Raw genomic sequence first — 23,563 nt, forward strand, 5'->3', positions numbered from 1 at the left:
GATGCAGCAACGCCTAGCGGTCCGGGATCTGACCCTGGAGGAGAGGACCCTGCGGTTGTGCTCGAATAGGTGTCAAAAGAGGGCAAAAGTTACCACCCATATGCACCCGAAATCCCGCTGGGTATGCTTACTGCATTACCACACGGCGGGGATTGGTCTCAACTGCTGGAATGGGAGGAGTCGGGGTTACAAATGGTTGGCGACCTGTATGCCGACGGTGAGTTGTTGTCCTTTCAGGCATTACAAGAACGGTTTGGCCTTCCTGATGGAGGCTTCCTGTTACATATGGCTGTAGCCAATGCGATGCGGAAACACTGGAGGACAGGACAGTCAGAGCCACAGACCACTATGGCTTGTCAATACATGGTTATGGCGGGAGGTACGGTCAAAGCGGTCACATGCCTGCATGCAAGACTGTTGAATGAAGGCCAGGAACCCCTGACGGCCCTCAAACAGAAGTTTGAAGTGAGCATAGGGAAGCCCATACCGGGCGCGACTTGGGGTCACATTGTGACGAGGACCTGGAAGGGATGCAGGAATGCACGATTCCAGCAAGTACACTTTTTCGTGCTTCATAGGGCTTACCTAACGCCGGGAAAGATCAGGAGGTATTTCCATGTCCAGGAGGCACATGCCCCAGATGCCTAGCGCTCGATGTAGAGTTGAAGCACATAATGTGGGAGTGTCCGAAACTAGGGTCGTACTGGACGGAGGTGGGGACGCTGCTTAATGAGGTCACGGAGAGGCAAGTGGAATATTCCATGGAGACTTGTTTATTACTGTGGTTTCCTCACACCAAGAAAACAAAGGTGACCAGTAAGTTCATCGATCTGGGCTTAATTTTGGCCCAGAGGGAAATTACCTGGCACTGGAAGTCGAGGGAGGGCCCTTCCAGTAAGAGGTGGGCGAACGAACTGCATAAATGGGCCCATAGTGAGAGCATGGTTAGATTGCGCCAGGCGTCTTGTACAGCTAACGAGAAGAGTTTAGAAGCATCACGCGCATGGACAGAACTAGTGAGGGTGTTACATGACAGCCTATCCCCAGTAGAGGAAGAAACAGAGTAAGGATGATGCAGCGTTCCATGTGAAATGCAGAAGAATAGACGAATCCTACAGGCCCACTCCTATTAAGGTTTCTAGTAGACAGATTAGTAGCCCACGCTATCTGCTGTTTGGGGGGGAGGGGTGGGTTCAGTTAGGGGGTTGGATATAGACGTAGTTACAGTGGCATGGCTTGACCTAGTAGTACCCACGATGAGGGGTTATGCCTGATTTGTGGAGCAGTGGACTCAGACTGATGATTTGCGGTGGGGCGCAGCAGGGTATAGCGCACTCCTAGTTGGTAACATAAGATGGGTAGATAGGCGCAGCTCTGCCGAGGCTCCACAAGGCATTATCTGGCAGGCATACACTACAAAGAACATGGGTTTGGTTATTTGGATAAATGACTAGGCAGGGACTAATAAAAGCAGATGCTAGATGTGCGTGGACAGTACTGACGGTGTACTCAGCATCAATGTAGATCGGGACAATGCGACCCAATGCCGCCCGACCTCCGGGATGTGGGCTAAATGGCTGTGTTTATTTTGTGTTATATTGAGAATGAAGACTATTACTGTATGTACTAGAGTGCAATCCGACATGGAAGGATCTGCAATGTCAAGCTATGCAACAAAAATAAAGTTAAAAAAAAAAAAATCAAACTTTTGGCTTTTCTATCCCATTTTTTTTAAATTATCAGTTCTTACCATAATTATCTTCTAGCTCTCTCTCTCTCTTTAATATTCACATTTTCTGAATATTATAATATACTTCCTGATATGGGATCTCTGCATTGATCGTAAAAAATAGTACACTTAAGATGATGACCGACTTTACAATACACACCAAAGATGTTGGGCATTATACAATCCTGCACATCGGTTTTGCAAAGTCTTTACTTTTTTGTTTTCCAATTATCAGGCTTTACAATAATTGTTCTTTCGTTTTTTTCTTTTGAATATTCAGTTATTAGACGTAGTTAAAAAACGTTTCTGATCTCAAAAACGGAGATTCCCGTACGAATCCTCTTGTTAAAGATTAGTTTAAGAGGATGACCAACCGCTATCTCTTTTTTTCCTAGACAGTGAGACAATACTCAAGGCCTTATGCTGCATAATGAAAATGGCGCCTGTTAGAAACGGGACCTCTGGCTGGCCAAGGCTTGCGCCAAGGTCAGTCAGGGATCACCATTTCCAAGGTCAGGGCAAGGGAGTCACACACCAAGATAACCCCCGCTCACCCTCTAGGTAACGTGGCGCGAGCAGCAAGGCTAATCTCGGAGGCGATGTGTAAAGCGTTTGCGCGCGCACCCCAGCAACAACAACCAAAGGCCCACCACAAAGGAAACTCAACACAAGGTTATATCAAAAATAGCCTTTGTATTATAATAATAAAAACACATTAGATAACACACACACTTTACAATGTGCCAACAGGCACGGGCAAGATTTACAAGGGATTATGTACAAGACAGGGCCACCTGGACCACTGTCAGGGGTATGCACTTTTTAGAATTAATACTTGTAGGTATAACACTTTAGCACATAAACATTAAAACACTGTAACACAGAACATAGTTAATGTAGCATACAACCAGTAACTACTGGTAAAGGGAAAATACCTCCTACGCCACCCTAAACACTGTAGGGAAATCACGCAGGGAACTAGGACCTTATCATCAGGACCTATGGAAGGAAAACCTATCACCTAAGCAAGTCACATTTAGCAAAGGGAAGGAAACCTAAAATAATCACCTAGGCAAGTAATATTTAGCAAAGGCAATAAAACATCAACATTCCTCTAAGCAGGTCACTGTTAGCAAAGGGAAATAAAAGCACAAGGCATTACCTAAGCAGGTCACTTTTAGCAAAGGTAATGACACAAATAATCCTCTAAGCAGGTCACTTTTAGCAAAGGGGATAAAAACATAAAGAATTACCTAAGCAGGTCACTTTTAGCAAAGGTAATGACAAACAATTGCACATGAAACATTAAAACACATTCAGAGGTGCAGGTAGAACATTTGCGCAGAAATCAAATCAGCACGTGAATCATAAATTGCGCAGGGTGCACATGGCACAACACTATAAAGGTCCCTCAGGCCAACTGGCCTCGAAAGGGGCTGAAATGCCCTGAGTCTCAAAGTCAGGGGGTCTGCGCAGGCAGCACAAACCACAAGCCTAAACGTAGCAACTGTCCACTAAGTGCTGGACAGTTGTGAAACAGGACTGGGCAAACGTTGGAGCCAGGAGGGCTCAAGAACAAGTGGGGAGACACAGCGTGGGAGCCTCGGGGCTACAACCAACTAGCTGCCTGTGTCCCCCTAGAGCCTCTCAGGGCTCGCAAGGCAAATAGGCAAATAGAGCTTCAGCGCTCTCAAAATAATGACAATGCCCCAGAGCCTCTCTCAGGGCTCTAACTACGATGTGGGCAATGAGCCTCGCTGGGCTCTTAAACAAGTGAACTGGCACCTGGAAGCCTCGTGGCTCCCACAGAACAAATGGGGGGGGCGTTGGAGTCCCTCACGGGGGACTCTGCACTCCAGGAAAATGCCCCCAGAGCCTCGTGGCTCTAAAACAACTACGGGCGCGAGGTCGTGCTATGGGGGAGGGGCGGACACCGACAATGTGTCCCGACGCCCCTCTCCCCTTTCAGGCACTCACCGGGTGTCTCGCTGGGCCTGCAGGGCGGAGGAGCACTCTTCTGCCGGTCTCCTTGCGGGGCCCCTCTTCACTCGTCCCGGGGCTCTCCCTTCGATCGGGAGCCTCGGGCAGCACGCACCGGCTGCTCCTCTCGCGCTCCCGCCTGGACCCGTCTCCACAGCACGCCGCCTGACTTCCGCCGGGGCCGCCAATGGCAGCGCGGCCCTGGGGGTCAGGAGGCGGGACTTCCGGGTCGCTGCAGGCAGCGCGGCGGCCCGGCAGGGGCAACACACACTCCTGGGCAATGCCGGGTGGGCACCGGCTCGAAAATAAAATGAACACCACGGGGCAATGCCGGGTGGCACCGGCCTTAAATAAAAATATAAAGCGAGGTGGCACTCGCTACGCCGAAAATCGGCAAATCGGCTCCAATGCCGGGTGGGCACCGGCAATGTCGATCAAGCGCCCCAAACGCTCGGGGAGCAAAGGAGAAGAGCCCTCAGTGCTTCAAGGCAATAAAAGCGCGCCTAGCGCTATAAATCAAAATCAGAGCGCCTCCAGGCACAGCAAAGCTCCAGAAAGGTCTGGAGGCAGGCAGAGGGGCAAGGCAGGGCCAGAGCCAGCACACTGGGTCTCCAGGCAGGGAGACAAGCCAAGTGGCGGTCCTCCTGGCCCCAGCAGCAGCAACAGCCCCCTCTGGCAAGGATCCACAAGTAGAACAATTTCTGTGGGGACACAGCCCCATTTTTATACAGCGAAATCCTTTGTTTCCAGGGTGCAGGGTGGGGGGAAACCAGTTGCAGCTGGCTTGGGAGTACCCTTGATGGCCCAACCACCCCTTTCATTCACTGGGGAGGCTTGGGATCATTAGACACACCACAGGGGGGCGGAGCCAGCATTGTGTGGGGAAAACCCCAGCCCATCAAGGACCCAGGTGCACTCCTCCCACACATCACTCATGCTGATCTCACACTCACCACCGGGCAGACCCATCCAGACTTCCTGGAGCCTGGCATGCCAGCCAGCTCCAGCCAATCACCCTCCAGCACCCTCACTGCACACATACATCAATGTCCAGAAGTAGCACTTCCCTTCTAGACACATACATGCCGCATACACCATCTTGCAGCATTCACTCTCACGAGTTCATACATACTAAACTCGAGCCTGCACTCCCCACACATCAGGAACTAACATGGACACTCACATTCCCCAGGCATTTCTATGGGAGGGCAGGCCAGCCATACTACACGCACGCACTTTACTCTGGGACACAGGGAAAAAGTGCGCCAAGACCCAGAAATCACTACACAGGGTCACAAATAAAGGCAAAAAGATTAGGGGTGAACCTGCCCTAAGGCCCAAGTCTAACAGCGCCCGACTTAGAAGCCAACAGCAATATTTGGAAAAGATCGCAGGGAAGCTTTACATTACTACACAGGACCGTAGAGACTTTTCAATCGGGGTGGGAATTCCAGCCCAAGACTGTCAAGCTTTTTGAGCACTCTAGCATTCCATTTTGTGCTTCCCTCAGAATTTAAACTATTGATCTAAGGACTTTTTCGCCCTTGATAAGTCTGTTGCTTTGACCTTATTTTCTCTCTGGCATTTGACTAGTCACAAGATATATTTTTACTGTGAAGCAGACTGTATTTATGTGTTACCTTTGAGTATAGTTTGAGCATTGACATTTCCTATCTTTCTTTTCTTACAGTTATACTTTTCGGAATACGGAGAATTTACGTCCAAATTGCTAACGTATCAAGCAAAAAGCTATCCTCTGTCTTGTGCCAGTGTACTTGTTAAATTGGTATTAAAATTTCAACATTAAAAGTACATGGAACATTTAGAGCATATTCTTCCATTGTAGTTATATTATTTTGTGCTCACCTATCGTGGAAGTATATAGGATAAGGCTAAGGAGCACAATGATCAGCATTTTTTATATGGTGACGGTATCTTCTCACAGTGTGGCAACAATTTTCCAATTAGTTTGCTTTTTCAGGTCAAATGGACGCTAATGCCAGGTTTTGCTTTCCATTCTGTTTATTTTATGTATTTTCAGCCTTGATAAAGCTCCAGGCTTGCATACCAATTTAAAGGGGCAAAACATGTGATGGTTGCAAAGGAGGTAATAACATGACGAAATAAGATGCTTGTTTAAAATACCCCAATAAACAACTAAAATACGTTTTTCAAAAAATGTTTGAAGAATAAAAAGAAAAAAAACATCCAGATTACATACTCTATGCTTTACAAGATTGTTCTACAAATATTATACACATATATTACACACATATATTATACACATATTATACAAATATATACACACAGAGATGTGTTGATAGTTATCTAAGAGGTGTTGTTGGCCAAACCCCTACACACGTGTAGAATAACCCATCTGAATCAAATTCTAGACACAGAACTTGGGAATTAACAGTGGGTTCCTGAGTGTGTATGGCCTTAAGTACTGACTGCACACTTCTTTTCTGCTATCAAACACAACCTGCCAAGAAAGCATTTTTTTTTTAAATTATTTTTATTGGCATTTCAAAACAATGCGATACAGTGTCACATAAAGATTCAAAATACGATAGGCATCTTAGTATGGCAACAGAAATGTGTGATAATACATTTGTAACATAGGAGCAATCCGTTGTACAAATCAAAGCATGGGTGGGTAACCATAAGTCAGGATTTACAGTTCTATTCTGTATCAGAGCCAGTGCTTTCCGTATCAGAAGGTGGGTCGCAAATGTTCCCTCTGTATTTATTCCACGCTCCCCAGACCCTACTCCATTTCTTGGGACAACCTCTATTTCGAAACACTGCCCGTTCTGCAACCATCACAGCATCCATATCCCGCCTCCAGGCCGATATTGAAGGTGACAGTCCCCCTCCCCACCTCTGCGCTATATTCCGCTTCGCCACCATCATACCTAGTGTCATCCAGATCTGCCCATATCGTGTGAGGTCGTTGGGCTCCCAAATGTTCAGGAGGCATCGCTTGGGGTCAGGCAGTAAGGAGAGTTCCTCAGACTGAGACATGGTGCGCATCACTTGGACCCAGTAGTGTGCAATGTGGGGGCATTCCCATATCGTATGGTAGAAGCTACCTATTTCCCCACAACCCCTCAGGCAGTATGGGTGAGCTATCCTCTTCATCTTGTGTAGTGCATCCCTTGTGTAATATGATCTGTGAAGTATACGGAGTTGGACTAGGCGAAGACGCGAAGGGATACCTATTTCTTTCGGGGATGAAGTGGCTTCCTGCCACTCTGAGTCGTCAATGTCACCACAGTCATGCGTCCATTTCACCCGCAGGGCTTCTAGAGGGTCGGGTAAGTTATTTACCAGTTTCCTATAGTTAGAGATGTCGCCTTCGAAGGCATAAAGTCAGTCAGGAGCCTGTCTTCTAGCGGGGACGCCTCTGGGATATCTGTTCCGGATTTGAACGCTGTCGTCAACGCATGCCGCACCTGTGTGTACCTAAAACGTTCTGTCAGCGCCAAGTCATATTGCTGTTGCAGCGTCTCAAAAGGTAGCACCTGCCCCTTCTGCCACAGATCTCCAATGGTCGAGATGCCGATAGCATCCCAGCGGTCGAAGCCCTTGGAGTGCCTCAGTCGTCCCAGCTGTTTTATGTCCCACAACGGGGTCAGTTGCGTCAGCACGCCCCGCCATTTCAACCTGCCTAGCGCCGCATGCCACACTATGAGCGTGTGATGCAGTGGACCGATCATTGTGGTGATCAACGTTTTATCATACAGGGGGGCCAGCATGCCAGGGAGCCCTAACTGTGCTCTGTCTGCCTTTAAAGCTGGTTCAGACTGGGGGAGATGCAGCCATTGGTTGACGGTCTTTAACTGCGACGCCCAGTAGTACAGTTGGACGTCCGGGAGTGCTATGCCTCCGTCGTACCAGCCGCGCGTGAGCTTGGCTTGCGCTATGCGGGCCGGCTTGGTGCCCCATAGAAGCACCGAGACGTTCGCCGCGATGGTTTTGAAGTACGCAGGGGAGACAGAGTAAGGTGTGTTTTCTAGAACGTAGAGGAAGCGCGGCAGGGCCATCATTTTGAACAGGGCCGCTTTACCTAATAGTGTCAGCGGCAGTAATGCCCAGTGTCGGACGTCACGCTTGAGGCGGTCAAGAGGGGGCTGTAGATTGTGTGTGCGGAAAACATCAGGGTCAGCCGTAACGTATATCCCTAAGTATTTGAACCCCTCATCAGAGATCCGCAGCGGGCAAGAGTCCGGCAAGCGCGGCGCAGGGCCGCGCAGTATGTACATGGTGGACTTGGACCAGTTGATCGAATAACCGGAAGCTCTTCCGTATGCTGAGCAGACATCTAGCAGTGTGTTAATCGAGCGTTTGGGCGAGGTGAGATATATTAAAACATCGTCGGCGTAAAGGGAAATTTTATCTTCCCAGTCATCCGTCCAGCGGATACCACTGATCGTGGGCTCCCACCTAATCCACTCGGCCAGAGGTTCAAGGACCATGGCAAATAACAATGGGGATAGTGGGCAGCCCTGGCGCGTGCCCCTAAACAACGGGAAGTCTGCCGAGATGTGGCCATTAGCGGCTACATGCGCCATCGGTCTTGCATACAGCAGACGGACCCAGGAGCAAAACTTTGGGCCGAAACCAAAGTGACGTAGCACCGCAAATAGAAAGGGCCAGTGGACCATGTCAAACGCCATTTGGGCGTCGAGGGATAATATCACCGTGGGCTCTAAGAGATACTGCGCGCGCGCCAGTGCACCGTGTACTCTGCGTAAGTTAAGCGCTGTGTTCCTGCCCGGCATAAAACCGGATTGGTCCTTATGCACGAGTTTAGGCAGATGGGACGTGAGGCGTAGTGCCAACAGTTTCGCGAGTATTTTAGCCTCTGCGTTAATAAGTGAGATTGGGCGGTACGACGTGCAGAGGTCAGCTGGTTTCCCTGGTTTTAGGATTGCAACAATCGTGGCCGTGCGCTGATCTAGCGGGAGTTCCCCTGCCTCTAAGCTTTCCGCGAACATACGTATCAAGTGTGGTGCTAGCGTGTCTGTCTGTTGCTTGAATAAGTCAACTGGTATTCCATTGGGTCCCAGTGCCTTACCCGTCTGCAGGGCTTTAATCGCCAATTGTACCTCACCGGTCGTTAGGTCTGCGTCCAGGGCCTGAGCCTCCTCCTCTGTCAGCGACGGCATTTTAAGATCTCTAATGTAGGTGTATGCTTCGTCTTCTGAGATCGTAGACTCCGACGCGTATACTGTTTCGTAGTGACGAGCTAGTGCGTGTACTATTGTAGCAGGATCTCTAATAGGGTCCCCTCCCCCTATCGCCAGTTGTGGTATCCACCTGTCTCGCCTGTCACGTCTGTCCAGCCAAGCCAGCAACTTGCCTGCTTTGTCGCCCATTTCGTAAATTTTGTGTCGCGTGGCCGACAGTTGCAGCTTGACTTCCTCCGTCAGGTGTGTTTTATGACGATGTTGAGCTATTCGTAAAGTGTATGCTGTAGTGGGGTTTGGGTCCGCCGCATGCCTCGCCTCTGCCCCAGCCATCGCTGTCTCCAGAGCCAACAGTTCCGCCCGACCCTCCCGCCTAAGCGGTGTAATGGAGACTATTGCATGTCCCCGGAGTACTGTTTTGTAGGCCTCCCACAGAGTGGTGGCAGATGACACCGAGCCTGTGTTGTCTCGGAAGTACTGTTTGGTTCCCACCTTCAGCTCCTTCCTGATCTTAGAATTTTGGAGGTATGCAGCGCGGATCGGATAAATCCGACGCCGTATGGGTTGGTGATGTGCGTAGGTAAGCAGTAGCGGGGAGTGATCAGAGATACCACGCGGCCTTATTTCCACCTTGGACACAGTACCCGGACCACCCGGTGAGCTAAGGAAATAGTCAAGCCTGGTGAGAGTGTTGTGTACACTGGAGTGATATGTGTACTGTAGGTCCTGGGGATTGTATTTCCTCCAGAGGTCTTCCAGTCCCATAGCAGCCAGGAAGCCCTCCAGTCGTGTTGTACCTGCTGGTGCCAATTTCGGGGGGGCCCTGTCCATTAGGCTATCAGCTACCAAATTAAAATCACCCCCAAGAAGCAAATCTCCCTCAGGGAGTCCCAGTACGAAAGTGCTAAGGTCCGATAGGGCCATCGCCTGTAATGCAGGTGGGATGTAAACGGAAACGATGTTAACAGGTTTACCCTCCCATTATGCGTGTATAGCGGCAAACCTACCCGCCGTATCTGACTTGGCCGACAGTATGAGGAGGGGGAACTGTTTTTTCACTAGAACACCGACTCCCCTGGACCCAGAAGTGAACTCGGAGTGGGCCACCATCTTAAAACCCCACCTGTCCATTGCTTTCGTGGCCGTGCCGGTGAGATGCGTCTCCTGTAGTAGGATTACTGCAGCCCCCTCCCTTTTAATGCTCCTCAGGACCAGACCCCGCTTGATTTTGTCCCCAAGGCCCCGAACATTCCAGGAGAGTATCGAAAGAGAAGGCGTCATACTAGCCCCATCTCCCCGCGGAATTGTGTGTGCGTCAACCCCCATCATCTTGGATCAGTGTGGCAACTCGACAAATATTTGTTTCTGTGGTACCAAACAGTGTGCCTCTGAGTGCAATTTGGTGTATCGCATCAACAAAAAACATAACGAACAACAGAAAACGTACCCCCCTTCCCTCCCCCCTCCCTGCCTCCCTGCTTCGCGGACTCCAAACTGCCCGCCACCCCAACTCAGCAGAGTGCTTACGATCCCCATCAGGAAACAACATTGCTTACAAAAGCGTAGGGGGGGGGTGAAAGCCCAAGGAGGACCAAGTAGCCCCTAACTGTTCCAACGTCCCAGCTCAAATATAAAGTCACAGTAGCATAACAAGGGGGGTGAACATCAGTAGGACAAAGTTCAGTTCACCGTTTATAGTTCACAGCAAAAAACCAGAGGTACTTCCCTGAAGACAACAGGATTCATTCCCCAGAGTCTGCAGCCGGGTCGGCCTCGGTCCGTTCCTCTTGCCCAGTCTGGTCAGGCCCGTCGGCCTGCCCCTGCCCTCTGCGCCTGCTGTTTGGTCTGCCATGGCCTCCAGCCGGTCGCCATCCCTCAAGCCAGTCGTATGCGTCCTCCGGCGTATCAAAGAACCAAGTTTTTTTATCAGCCACTACCCTGAGGCGTGCCGGAAAGAGCATGGAGTAAGGCAACTCACGAGATCTCAATGTTTTCTTCACCTCGATGAAACTTCTCCGTTTCGCCGCCACCGCCGTCGTGTAGTCTGGGAAAATGAGTACCTCAGAGTTTTGTGTCTTTATGGGTGGCGCGGTCCTCGCCGTTTGCAGGATGGCATCGCGATCTCTAAAGTTAAATATGCGAGCTATAACGGGTCGCGGACGTGCCCCGGTGCGTGGACGCCCTCCCGGGACCCTGTGCGCCCGCTCCACCGAGAAAAATTTGGACAGGCCTTTCGGTTGCAGCACATTCTTCACGAGGTCTTCCACATACAGGTCCATGGCAGGCCCCCCCTCCGATTCCGGCAGACCAATAAGGCGGATATTATTGCGCCTGGAGCGCCCTTCCTGATGGTCCATTTTGTCTGTTAGGAATTTGTTGTCATCCTCCAATTTTGCCACCCGTTTCAGCAGTGATGCCGCGTCCGAGGTGAGGGTCGTGGTGACCTGTTCCACCACAGAAACCCTCGACGACATTTTTTGTAGGTCCGCCCGCAGAAGTGTGACATCTGTCGAGATTGACCCAACCGTGGTTTGGACCTGAGTCAGGGCTGCCATGATGTCCTCCAACGTTATGGCGGGGACCGCGCCGCCTTCCGCGCCCTTAGCACTCGTCCTTTTCTGCTCCACCAGCGGGGGAAAGTCCTTGGCGTAAGCAAATTTGTCCAGCTTGCTCTGCTGGTACCCCCGAGTATCCCTGCCGCTCATTATGGGACAGTGAGGGGGCACCACCTCGGGACACACTAGCGCAGGCGAGGGGGTGCGCCGTGAAATCGGTCAGTGTTCCAGGCAAGGAAGTCAGGTCTCTCCCCTCCCAAGTCGTCAAGGCGCCCCTCTGGGACACCCACCACAGGCTCCCTCGACGGTCGAATAGGTACTTCACAGCAGGAGGAGGGCCCCCCGACCAAGCGTGGGCTATATCCGCCGGCGCGGGAGCAGAAGTGTCCTCAGTCTGTGTGCGCCGCAGTGAGCCGCCAAGAGCGCAGGCTTGGCCGGCGTTGGTCCCGGTCTCACGGCCACCTGAGCATAGGCTCTACCGGCGAAGGGAACCAGCTACTCTGTTCGGGTGTTCGCTGGAGGGGCGAGGTCGGGCGGGAGGGGGGGGCATCCGGAGCAACACTCACCCGCCTCCAGGCGTCTCAGCTCCGCCTCGCGCCTCCGCTTCAGGACAGCCACCGGTGCTCCTCCGGCAGTCCTCTCAAATTTAGGCCGGTGCCTATGACGCGGATGTAGGCCGCGGGCTCTCGCACGGCGCAGCTCCGGGCTCCGGAGTCGCAGCGAGCTCAGAGTGGGATCGATACTCGTCGATGCACCTCCGTTACAAGGTCCTATAGTCTGGGCTGTGTCGAAGCAGGATAACTGGCCGGATTTATGCTGGGCTACGGTCTCACTCCCGGAGCTCCACTAGAACGCGGCCATCTTGGTTGATCGCCGGCCACGCCCCCCCAAAAGCTTTTATTTTTAGCAAAATATTGATTTTAGGCAGTACTGATTTTGAAATTGTTTTATAAACTGTGAAACTGACTTTTTTTGTATAGATTGTATTCAATTTTAACAATGTAACACTGTGGCTCCCTCTTTTGGGAATTTTAGCTCTTAGATTGTATTAATTAATTTAATATACAATGTGTTTCCTAGTTTGTTCTGCTTGTATGGTTGTCGACCAAAATAAAGTATTTAAACAACTACATGGATATAGGTAGGCTGCTCTAGTTGCTCGCGTCCTGCTTGTATTTCTCAAGGATTTTCTCAGGTTATAGTCAAAGAAAAAAAACAAAAGCCAACTGGTGTCGTAAATACCCAAATAGTGGAATCCCTCTCCATAGCGGTATGGGACATCTCCATCCCTCCCGCGGTCATCATCCCGCCAGCGGGTAGAGGCACGATTTTGCCCAATTGATGCGTAATTCGGAAGCCAACCAAAAAGACCTAAGAATCCTATCAATCGTGTCCTCCGGTTCCATGAGGGACAGCTGCATGTCGTCTGCATACAGCGAGACCACATCCTCCCAGTCAGATCCCTACGTTGTTCCCTGAGAAGTGCCACCCCTGTAATCCAGTTGGCCAGTGGTTCCAGTACTATCGCCAAGAGCACTGGAACTGTCAAAAGGCTTCACTTGCAGTTCTTGGTTACATCGTGAATACTTTGCTATCATACACATGCACAGTAATTTCACGCTGCAGATTCAAAGGACATATGTACATGCCCCTATCGCCACGGGAACATCACTTTTTGTGACGTTGCCATGGCGATAGGGGCCTTGCCTTATGTACAAGACAACGTTAATGCTGCCTTGTACATAAGGCACCCTTTCACGCTATGTTTAGCATGAAAGGGGCGTGCAGTGGGTGCAGTGGGTGTTGTGGTGGGTGTTCCACCGCAACACCCATTGTATTTGACGCTGCCTCCTATGTACAAGGGTGGCGTACATATGGGGCAGCGCCAAATTTAAGACCAGGAAAACCCTGGTCTTAAGGTGGGGAAACAAGGAGAAATGCATTATTTCTCCTCTGTTTTGCTTTTTCCATGTGTGCTGCCTTGCCATGGTGTGTTTATGTTCAGGAAGGTTTCCCTTCCTGTACATAAACAGACCTTTTTAAAAATGCCATTTTGTAACTTTCATGTGTGCTGCATAAAGCAGCACACATGAAAGTTACAAAATGGGATTTTAGGATTGGTTATGTACAGGAAGGGACACCTTCCTACACATAACGAATCCTCCCCTGCACACAGACACCCTTGCTCTCTGGTGCAAGTGTGCCTACATTGGCACTAAGGGACAGATTTACAAGCCCCTTGCGCCACTTTTGCTTCACTTTTCCCATGTTAAAAATTACGCAAAGTGGCGCAAGAGCCTTGTAAATAAGCCCCTAAGTTGTTAAACTTAGCACCATCACAGGAGGAAACGCAAGGCTGCACCACATCCTTGTAAATATGGTGCAGCCTTGCGTTTCAGAAGTGGCTGAGCGTGTCGTTAAGCCCAGGAGGCTAACGACACGCTCCGCCACTTCGTCGTACATTTGGCCACATTTTACAATAATGTACCAGGATTTTGGTTCTCTATATATTCAGAACTCTGCCAATAATTCTTAACCTGTTTGCTTCCGATGCGGCATTACGGCCCAGGCACAAAAAACACCCCCGCAGATCATAGTTATGTACAATTTTCACCAAACAAAATCTGGTACATACAGCCTTATTCATCAACGGGCCGTTTTGCGAGCCCTTAATAGCGAATCATAGCGAATCGCTATTAAGGACTCGCAAAACGGTATTCATGAAGGAATTGCTAAATAAATAGCGATTCCTACACATTCCTTATTTGCGAGTAGCAAATTGCTAATCGCAAATAAGGAATAACTCCCCATTCATTCCTATGGGCCAAAAGGCCCATAGGAATGAATGGGGAGTATTCCTTATTTGCGAGTAGCAATTTGCTACTCGCAAATAAGATAGCAATTGAAAGGGTGGCAGGGGTGTCCAAAGGACACCCTGTAGCACCCCTGAAATGCAAATTGAAACAGGTGTTGCGCACACACATGTCCAAGGGACATGTGTGTGTGCAACATGCAACTTAGAAAAATGCTTTTAAAAGCATTTTTCTAAGTTTTTGCTATTTACCGAGAGGTCTGACCTCTCGGTAAATAGCGGCCCAAAATTGCATTTTCGCAGTTTTAAAATGCTTCATGAATTGCATTTAAGGAATCTCAAATAGAGATTCCTTAAATGTAATTCCTCGCAATTTAGCGAATTAGCAATTACCGATTTTTGCATTTGGGATGATGAATCCCAAATGCAAAAATTGCGCTCGCAAAGGGCCAGATTCTCAGAATCTGGCCCTTTGCGAGCGCAATTCGGCTTGATGAATCAGGCTGATAGTGTCCAGGCAAACCACGCACATATTTGGCTTGTGCACCTTTGACTGGGAGCAAAATTTGTTATTTTTGTAGTTTCTCAAAACAGAATGAGGGACATATTGTACACCCAGTAAATGCAGAATCCCACTGCAACAGGTGATTAATTTACACCCGAAAATGAACGTCCCAGGGAAAGATGGCAATGTGTTTGATGAAGTCCGATTTGAAAAAGTCCAACAATCTACTCGGACAATCCCAGTAAAACTTGTAATGCCACTCAGAAAGAAGTACTGCTGTCCATTTCATAGCACATGAATCGTGCAACATTTTAAGTGTTTTAAGTGTAAAATATGTTTGCAATGTTATGTATTCCAAAATTCTCAAATATGGTACAATTCTATTTCATTAGGCTTCTATATTCATATTGATTCTATTTCACACTTAAGTAACCATCCAGCCTCGGTGGCTGTCACTTTCACACACTTCTCAAGCTATGTGGAAGCAGAGTTCAGTAACCAGTAATAAGTGGACCTGCCATCTCTCAACATGCCCTCGGTTTACGATATGAACAATTCTAGGAATGCAAGTTAGACTAATTGTTCTGCTTGCTCGGGCATGTGACATCACACCGTCAGAGAAGTTTCCTCATTTCGCACGAGTCCATACATTGCACTAGAGTCTATATTAGCATAATGTATTACAGTGCACCTACCTGTGGGCGCAGGTGCCTTGAACTGCTAGTAGCCGCACGGTAGGCGCTGCTGCCTCTTTCCTGACTTGCTCTGCTCTGAAAGGCATGTCGAAAACCCCCCGAAAGCTGCTCAAAGGAGAGCTCTGAATCAAATGGGCTTAGCCAAGCCCTCCATTCAGCAGCTCGAGGCAAACAACAAACAGTAAGGGTTTGTTTCACTTGAAGTAAAACAAGGGCAACAGTGCAAGTAATGGTGGCTCGCGACCAGAAACGTTTCCACCAATAATTTGACGTATCTTCAACTTTTCACTGCTGAAAGTTCTCTTTTTATTCTGTTTTCTCCATTTCTACATGAGAGGAATTTCAATGAACTCCGAGGTCTTTTTACATGCAAATTGACGAGTTAGCTGTAAATCGTAGCCGAGTAGGGCAGGACTTTGTTGGCAGTCAGAGCATACTCTAAGAATATGGCCGGGGAGCCTGCTGTGTTAGGTAAAAAGTCTCTCGTTACACTTTTTGTTCACCCCTTTTGCAAGGCGGGCGTTTGGATGCCCTTTAACAGCACCAGCCATAAACCCACGAGCAACTAAAGTAAAACAAGCATTTTCAATGCAATAGGTCTCGCATTTACGCGAATTTAAGCTATTGGCATTGTAAATGACAATGCCTTTTATTTATGTTTTAAAAATTAAAACCTAAATAAAAGGCATTGTCATTTACAATGCCAATAGCTCAAACTCATGTAAATGCGAGACCTATTGCATTGCAAATGCTTGTTATTTCTTCCCAGCTCACACAGCAAAGGAGGCCTTCTTCTTGTGCTTTCTCTGTGTTTCTCTCCCACTGTGTGTTGTTTGCGGTTCTGGTTTGGTGGGTCTGTTGCCTGCGGCTCTTAAAGTTTTGGTGGCATCCTCTAATGCTGCTTTTCTCTTGTTCTCGAGGCTTCTTGCGATGCTCAGAGTGGTGCGGGCCTTGTTGGGATTGAGTAATGGGCTTCCTGCTTTGGTGTATTCTCATGTAATAAGGACTGGGGAGCAGAGGGTTGAGGATGCAATGCACCTACTACTAACTGATAATTGTCATTACTCAGATTACTGTTACTCATCCTAGTATTTATGAACCTTCCACCATTTCCATTGCCGTGGCCTCAATCCACTGTGCTTTGGAATGCCAAATAGTCAGGGTCACTGGAATGAATCAGTTGTGCGGCACAGCGTTTTTCGCATAAGTATGAATTTGCCACATAATCCATCATCTTCTGCCTAATCTGCCGATTTAAGAAATATATTTGTTTTAGCTCAAACGGTTGAAAAGTTACTAAAAACGTAGTGAGACGTGTTGCTGCGAGGTGGAAGGCCCTTTGCAAAGTTTAACTGGTCACCTTATTGTTCCTTGTTGCTATCCTTAGGTGTTAAACTGGTACTAAAGAGGTTTAACCTAAACCCAGAGAGTGTTAACAAGTGTACAAACAAATGAGGAAATAATAGTATCACAAAATGTGCTGTGTGATGCCGCATAATTTGTTTTTTCTTGCCGCATAATTTAGACAACCCTGCCACCTAATTTGGCCCTCCCCTGACGCATAATGAAGATTACTGTTAAGAAATTGGTGCATTAGCCTATGAGTGTCCTCGTCGAAGATTATTCAGTTAACAAGACAGCCTGCTGTTTACCCTACCTGCATCTGCCCTAATACCAAGCCAAGACTTGAAACGTGTTTACTTTGCCCTTCCCGGCCTGTGTGTGAACTGTGCATTTGATCAGAGTGAGTCCATGTGTGATAAAGTTTGTGGCTGCTCGTCATCAGCTTTGCAGGTGGGTTACTTACTTTTCCTTCCAGAACAGTCTGTGTGCGCCATTTTTGTTTACCTTCGAAGACGCTGTTTTGTCTCCCTCACAAAGAGATGTTGAGATAGAGGAGAGACAGAGCGAAAAGATAATACAGTTTATCTGTAAACTCTCGGCCTGTTTCGACCACGTTGTCTCACCAAGGGCTGGCATTCCACACTTAACTAGCAGGGAGCTCTGGGGACGAACCAGCGATGAGGGGCGCTCAGCCAATGGCGCACTAGCAGGGCGGAGCCCCGGAGGCGGGCCGAAGGGCAGGGGCTATGAATCCTGCGCCGCCGCCGACCTGCCCTGCCCGTGCACCGCAGCCCACCTGCCCCTCCCGTGCACCGCAGCCCACCGCAGGCCTCGCCGAAGCCGCAGAAAGTTAGCAGGCTGGAAGTTGTCAGCCTGTCCCTGCTCGGGAGCCCCTGGCCACGTCGCCCCCACCCGCCCGCCCACCCATCGGGAGCCGAGGACCCGGCGCTCCAGGAATGATTGTCCCCAACAGCAGCGGTGAGGAGCGGCTATCGGAAGCAGGTGAGAGGGAGGCCCCGCGGGGGCCTGTGCAGGAGCGGACTCCCTTAGACGCAGACTCCACCCTCCCTCCGCGCACGTGTGTGTGCCTGCGTGTGTGTGTCTGCGCGTGTGTGTGTGTCTGCGCGTGTGTGTGTGCGCGTGTGTGTGTGTGCGCGTGTATGTGTGCATACGTGAGTGTGGCTGTTGCGCGTGCGTGTGTGTGCATGCATGAGTGTGGCTGTGTGTGTGTATGTGTTGTTCACTTACTGGGAATGTGGGATAGGAGATGTGCACGGCGCAGGGCTTTACGTGCGCGTCCACGAGTTGAAATCGCCGAGGGCTTGCGTGTGCCCATCCCCTGTCCAACATTCCCAGCAAGTGAATAACATAAGGTCTTTCGCTGGATGCAGCGCTTCGCGCTGCTAACACCAGCTCGACCTAAATATGCAGCCTGGTTCGCCTCAAAATATAATTTTTCACTTAAATATTTACATAACCTGAAGGATTATACATATCCGGGTATTCTGCATCCCCACGTGCGGTGCGTAATATTTAACACTTCAGAGCCAACACAACGGAACACAACGGAAGATTTATTCCCAGCAGTACCCCAGGAATTGTTGAGTAATCTGAAGTTGTGGCTTCTGAAGAATTTATGGACTAAGAACTCTCCCAATCAAGGCCCGGTTGTCCATTGGGGTAGTGCATCCCCTGAAGAGGTCTGTGTTTAATCTCATGGCTAATCCTGGTGGAAACACCCTTTCCTTTTTCTGAGGTCGATAAAGACTACCCCCAGGCATGAGTGTGGACGAGCTCTGCAATTAAGGCGGTTAAGTTGTGTACTTAAATAGGGGTGGGTGCCCTTGGTTTGAAGTATTTCTGAAGACTCTGGTTCAATATAATCTTTGGGCTTGAGATACGATGCCCCAATGTGGCAAATTTCAAGGCACCAACATGCAACTGTAGTAGTCTCACAATGCCAGTTTAAGGCATGTCAACAGAAGGTCTAAATGCATACGTGTTAGGTTTTGCCTTTGGGAGCTCTGAGGTGCAATCATAGTACTCTCACCCTCAAAAGTACACAAAGACGAAACGCCATAAAAGTGTGGCACGTTAGGCCCTTATGAGCGTATTCTTTCAGTGGAACTCGATATACAAGAAGGACCAATAAACAAAAATGCAAGAGTAAAGTGTTTGTGACACAAAAGCATTGATTAAAGAGAATTCAAGGAATATTGTACAAAGGTTGTAGTCTCCTGAGAATGCTGTTGATGAAATAGCCAGGTATTTGGGTATTTGAATTTGTGTTGGCTTTCAATCTTGTAAAATGGCAAACAGTTCCAGCTGAAGGCATCTAGAGTTGACTTGAACCAATCGCTGTACTGTGTGCTGAAAACACCAGACACCAGTGAAAAAATACATGGTATAGGTATTTTCTACTAATCAAACGGCCCGATGCACAAAGGTAAACGTATACGTTTGGTCTAAAGTTATGTCATGTGCCCAGGTTAGGCCCATGTAGCAAAGCGGCTCATTTGTTGCATTGTCCTATTTTTCACAATAAACATTTTGGCTGTAACCTTTTGCACATATTTGCATGCACGACAATGTTGGATTCGTTTCTCTGAAACTACTTCCCTCACACATCTAGCTTCGTACAGCAATATCATGATGCCTCAAACATCATGTACAAGGCCTTTTTATGCAACAATGCACAAATATAATTCTATCTTTATCCACGAGGCGACAGGGCTATCTAAATATCCACAGCATCGCTAATTTATGCGCACATTACAATGCTGCTTTCTCTTATAAATAAAGAGCATCCCAAAGGATTAGCAGAAGAGCCAGTCAGCTGACACCAAGGGTCCCTGCATGCTGAGACTTCACCATGCAGCCGTCTGACATCTCTGAGAGGGGGTGTCCAATTAGTGACCAAGATGGGCTCCTACATTCTCTCCTGCCAGGTAATGGGGTTGGATCGTCCCTTGGGGGGATTCTTGGCTTCACATCTATACAAACTCTAGTTACACTTAGAGTAGAGTCTGCATAGTAGGAGTTAACCTGATTACTGCTTTGTTTCCTATGCCTGCATATAAACATTGTTTTGGTACCATGGTCAATCAATCCATCAGGGATTTGTAAAGCGCAACTACTCTCCCGCGTGGGTCTCAGGGCATTATGGGGGTTGGGGGTGGCGACTCCATATCGTGCTTGGGTCTTCGGAAAAGCCAGGTTTAAGGTCTTTCCTGAACTGGAGCAGTGTGGGGGTTTGTCGAAGGTCTAGAAGGAGGTCATTCCAGGTCTTGGCTGAGAGGGAGAAGGACTTCCCGCCCGTTCTGGTCTTGTAGATGCGTGGGATGGTGGCCAGAGAGAGGTCAGCTGATCGGAGGTGTCTCTTGGGTGCGAGGAAGGAGAGGCGGTTGTTTTTAGTATGCTGGTCCAATGTCGTGGAGGGCCTTGTAAGCGTGGATGAGGATCTTGAAGGTTATTCTTCTTCCGATGGGGAGCCAGTGGAGATCGCTGAGGTGTTGGGTGATGTGGTGGTGGCGGGCTATGTCTAGGACTAATCTGGATGCAGCATTCTGGATGGTCTGGATCTAGCGAAGTAGTTTCTTGTTGATTTCAGCGTAAAGAGCGTTTGTATGCTTATGTAAAAAGCCTGTTCTTCAAAAGTTGTCTGAATCTAAGGTAATCAACAGTCATTCTGATGATGAGTGGAAGAGAATTCCAGAACCAGGGGGCCAATACAGAAAATCTGAAACCTCATAGTCTCTTCTTCCGAAAGGGTTAGTTAACCAGAAGGTAGAGATGGGATGACCTCAAGTTACAGGAGGGAGTATACTTTTGAATTCAGGAAGAAATAAACTCAGGGCCATTGACATGGAGAGATTTATAAATGATACATCTAGGCTTAAAGGCCACACGCTGTTTCCCCGGCAACCGGTTCTGTCCAAGAACAGTTCAAGTTGGCCAGGGTGATCGTATTCTTTTGTGCAAGCATCTTTAGTAAGCAGCATTGTAGCTGGTTTCTAGATTCAACAGGCCGAAGTGGATGTTAAGAAGTTTCAGTCAGGGTCTCAAAGACAGAAAGCGCTTCAGTTTCATGATGGTCTCACATGGAAAGTCATGATTAATATGAATAGAACTTGTTACTTGGCGTTCTTAATCACATCCCATGCTTACTGATGACATTGAGTAAGCAAGTCATGCCTTTGCTACCGCTGGTCTGAATCCGGATTGTGTGGGCCCTTTGCAATTCCATGGGTGGGTTGAACTCTAGCTTGGTGATTTCTGGAAGAACCTGAAGCAATAAAGCCCTGTGTTCATCTGCTCTGTCTTCTTAGAAACACCTGAAAACGATAGGTTATCCTGCCTGTCCTCCAGATCTGTTAATTTTGCCTGCAGGCACCAAGGGTCTTGTTCCCAGTCTGTTGTGGCTCTTAACATTTGTTTAATACTTGCCAGCTAGTTCTTGGTCACATTCAGGTGTGAGATAGTTAGTAGGTCTTAATGTATCGAAAACATTTCTGTTGAGGTTTTGGAAGTGTTTCCTTAAAGGAGGAGATGGGAGTTTGCATTGCCGACAGTTCTTTAAGGATGTTTTTTAGTCTTGCATCATGCACCATCTATACTTGTTCTTTCGCTTGGTTTTGCAACTTTTTCCTTGAATGCTTCTGTATATGAGAGTTGGTGGGATGTTTTCAACATCAGGACATTGGGTGCCAGGATTTCAGGAAATGTTTCTTCGCATTACATAAGATCAGCACTACTTCTAACTCTGAGACTATGGCACTGAGGAGCTACAGAACAATCAAGTGCTAAAAAGTCCACTTGGCAGTGTTTTCGTTGAACCTGATGGGGCCAGTAAAGATCGAATTCAGTCCTGTACATGTTCAAAGCTTGGCCTCCCAGGCTCTTTTTTGGATTTTATGGTCTGGAAGGTAAGTATGGTACCTTTCTGTGTCCGTGTAGATTCTGGCATTTACTGTCACGAAAGCGTATTGTTAGCCTTTCTCCACCCAATCAATGTAGACAGATTTGTAACACTTGTGACCCAGTCTCAATTGTGGCCCCTGCCTCCCACCCCGTCTGTGAGGTCTTTCAAGGAAATGTTTGGGGATATTACACAGATTGATTCAAGGTATAAGGTGAATTTGTTCCATAATATAGCTCTCTATTGGGGCCTTTACATCTGTTTACTTCTGCAACAGTTTAACCAACTATGCAGTCCACTATACAGACGGCATCCAGTCTTGGACCCAATCAATGGTTTTCAGGTTGAACTTAGATATGAAGCAATGGGGTGAGTCGCCTCCCTTAAAAATGGCCACCATCAGTTCAAGGACACCACTCCTCTTTCTGTATCCATGATCATAACCATGTCCAGTCTGTGCATCGTTACCATTATGGACATAGCCACTCTTCACCACTGTTGCTCTGAACTGGGGAGTGTCAGAAGTAGGAAGTTCAAGCCTCCGCCCGACCCTGTTCAACGTCTACATGGCCCCCCTCGCACAAGTGGCCCACCAGCACAACCTGAACATCATCTCCTACACCGACGACACCCAGCTCATCCTCTCCCTCACCAAGGACCCACACACCACCAAAACCAACCTCCACGAGGGAATGAAGGCCGTCGCCAAGTGGATGAGGAACAGCCGCCTGAAGCTGAACTCGGAAAAGACGGAAGTCCTCATCCTCGGCCCCACCCCATCTGCGTAGGATGACTCCTGGTGGCCGACCACACTGGGAACAGCTCCAACACCCACGGACCACGCAAGCAACCTAGGATTCATCCTCGACTCCTCCCTCTCCATGTCCAAGCAGGTCAACGCCATCTCCTCCTCCTGCTACAACACCCTCCGAATGCTCTGCAGGATCTACAAGTGGATCCCGACCGAAACCAGAAAACAGTGACCCATGCCCTCGTCGATAGCAGGCTGGACTACGGCAACGCACTCTACACAGAATCCCGGCCAAACACCAGCGACGACTACAACGCATCCAAAACGCCTCAGCCCGACTGATCCTCGACGTCCCCCACCGCCGCCGCATCACCTCCCACCTAAGAGACCTGCACTAGCTCCCCGCCAACGAGAGGATCACCTTCAAGCTCCTCACCCACGCACACAAAGCACTACACAACACCATACCAGCCTACCTGAACAACAGGCTCAACTTCTACACCCCCGCCCGCCAGCTCCGCTCCGCCAACTTTGCCCTCACCACCATCCCGCGCATCCAACGAACAACCTACGGCGGCAGATCTTTCTCCTTGCTCGCCGCAAAGACCTGGAACACCCTCCCCACCCATCTGGGGCAGACCCAAGACCTGCTCACATTCAGAAGGCTCCTCAAGACCTGGCTTTTGAGCAGTAGCAGCACAGCCCCCCCCCAGCGCCTTGAGACCCTCATGGGTAAGTAGCGCGCTATACAAGTCCCTTGATTGATTGATTGAAGTAAAGTCTCTTTGTTTCTTGTGTCCGCGCTCTCTGCGAATACACACTCACACCAGTCACTTGATAACTAGTCTTCCTGCTGCTTTGTGCTTCACCTCATCAGAATAATTCTCATTCAGTTCCTGAGGCTGTCAGAGTTGGATTTGTTATCTCATGTGTCCCTGTGTCCCGTGATGTATGTTACTGCCCGTACGTAGTGCAGCCCAAGCGTATCTCTAAAATGTCTACTTCAACAGCTATCTCTGCCCTGGCAAACTGGTTTTAATTAACAATGCTCTCGGGCACCCCGAGTACACTTTAAAAGATGC

The 23,563-nt window shown here is 48.9% G+C and overlaps 1 protein-coding gene across 6 annotated transcripts in view; it reads right to left on the reverse strand.

Annotated features, from left to right (window-relative positions):
- The window catches only part of ACSBG1 (acyl-CoA synthetase bubblegum family member 1), a 722,575-nt gene that overhangs the window by 405,888 nt on the left and 293,124 nt on the right, over positions 1-23,563 (reverse strand). The window contains exon 1 of one of the 6 annotated variants that reach the window (XM_078685207.1): positions 15,469-15,554. The exons of the other annotated variants lie outside the window; for them this stretch is intronic. Within the exon in view, the coding sequence (XP_078541333.1) occupies positions 15,469-15,554 (86 nt within the window). Of the gene's footprint in view, positions 1-15,468; positions 15,555-23,563 lie in introns of those variants that run through there. 6 annotated transcript variants of the gene reach the window in all.

This window comes from Lissotriton helveticus, chromosome 3_2 (assembly GCF_964261635.1).
Source record: "Lissotriton helveticus chromosome 3_2, aLisHel1.1, whole genome shotgun sequence".
Lineage (NCBI taxonomy): Eukaryota > Metazoa > Chordata > Amphibia > Caudata > Salamandridae > Lissotriton > Lissotriton helveticus.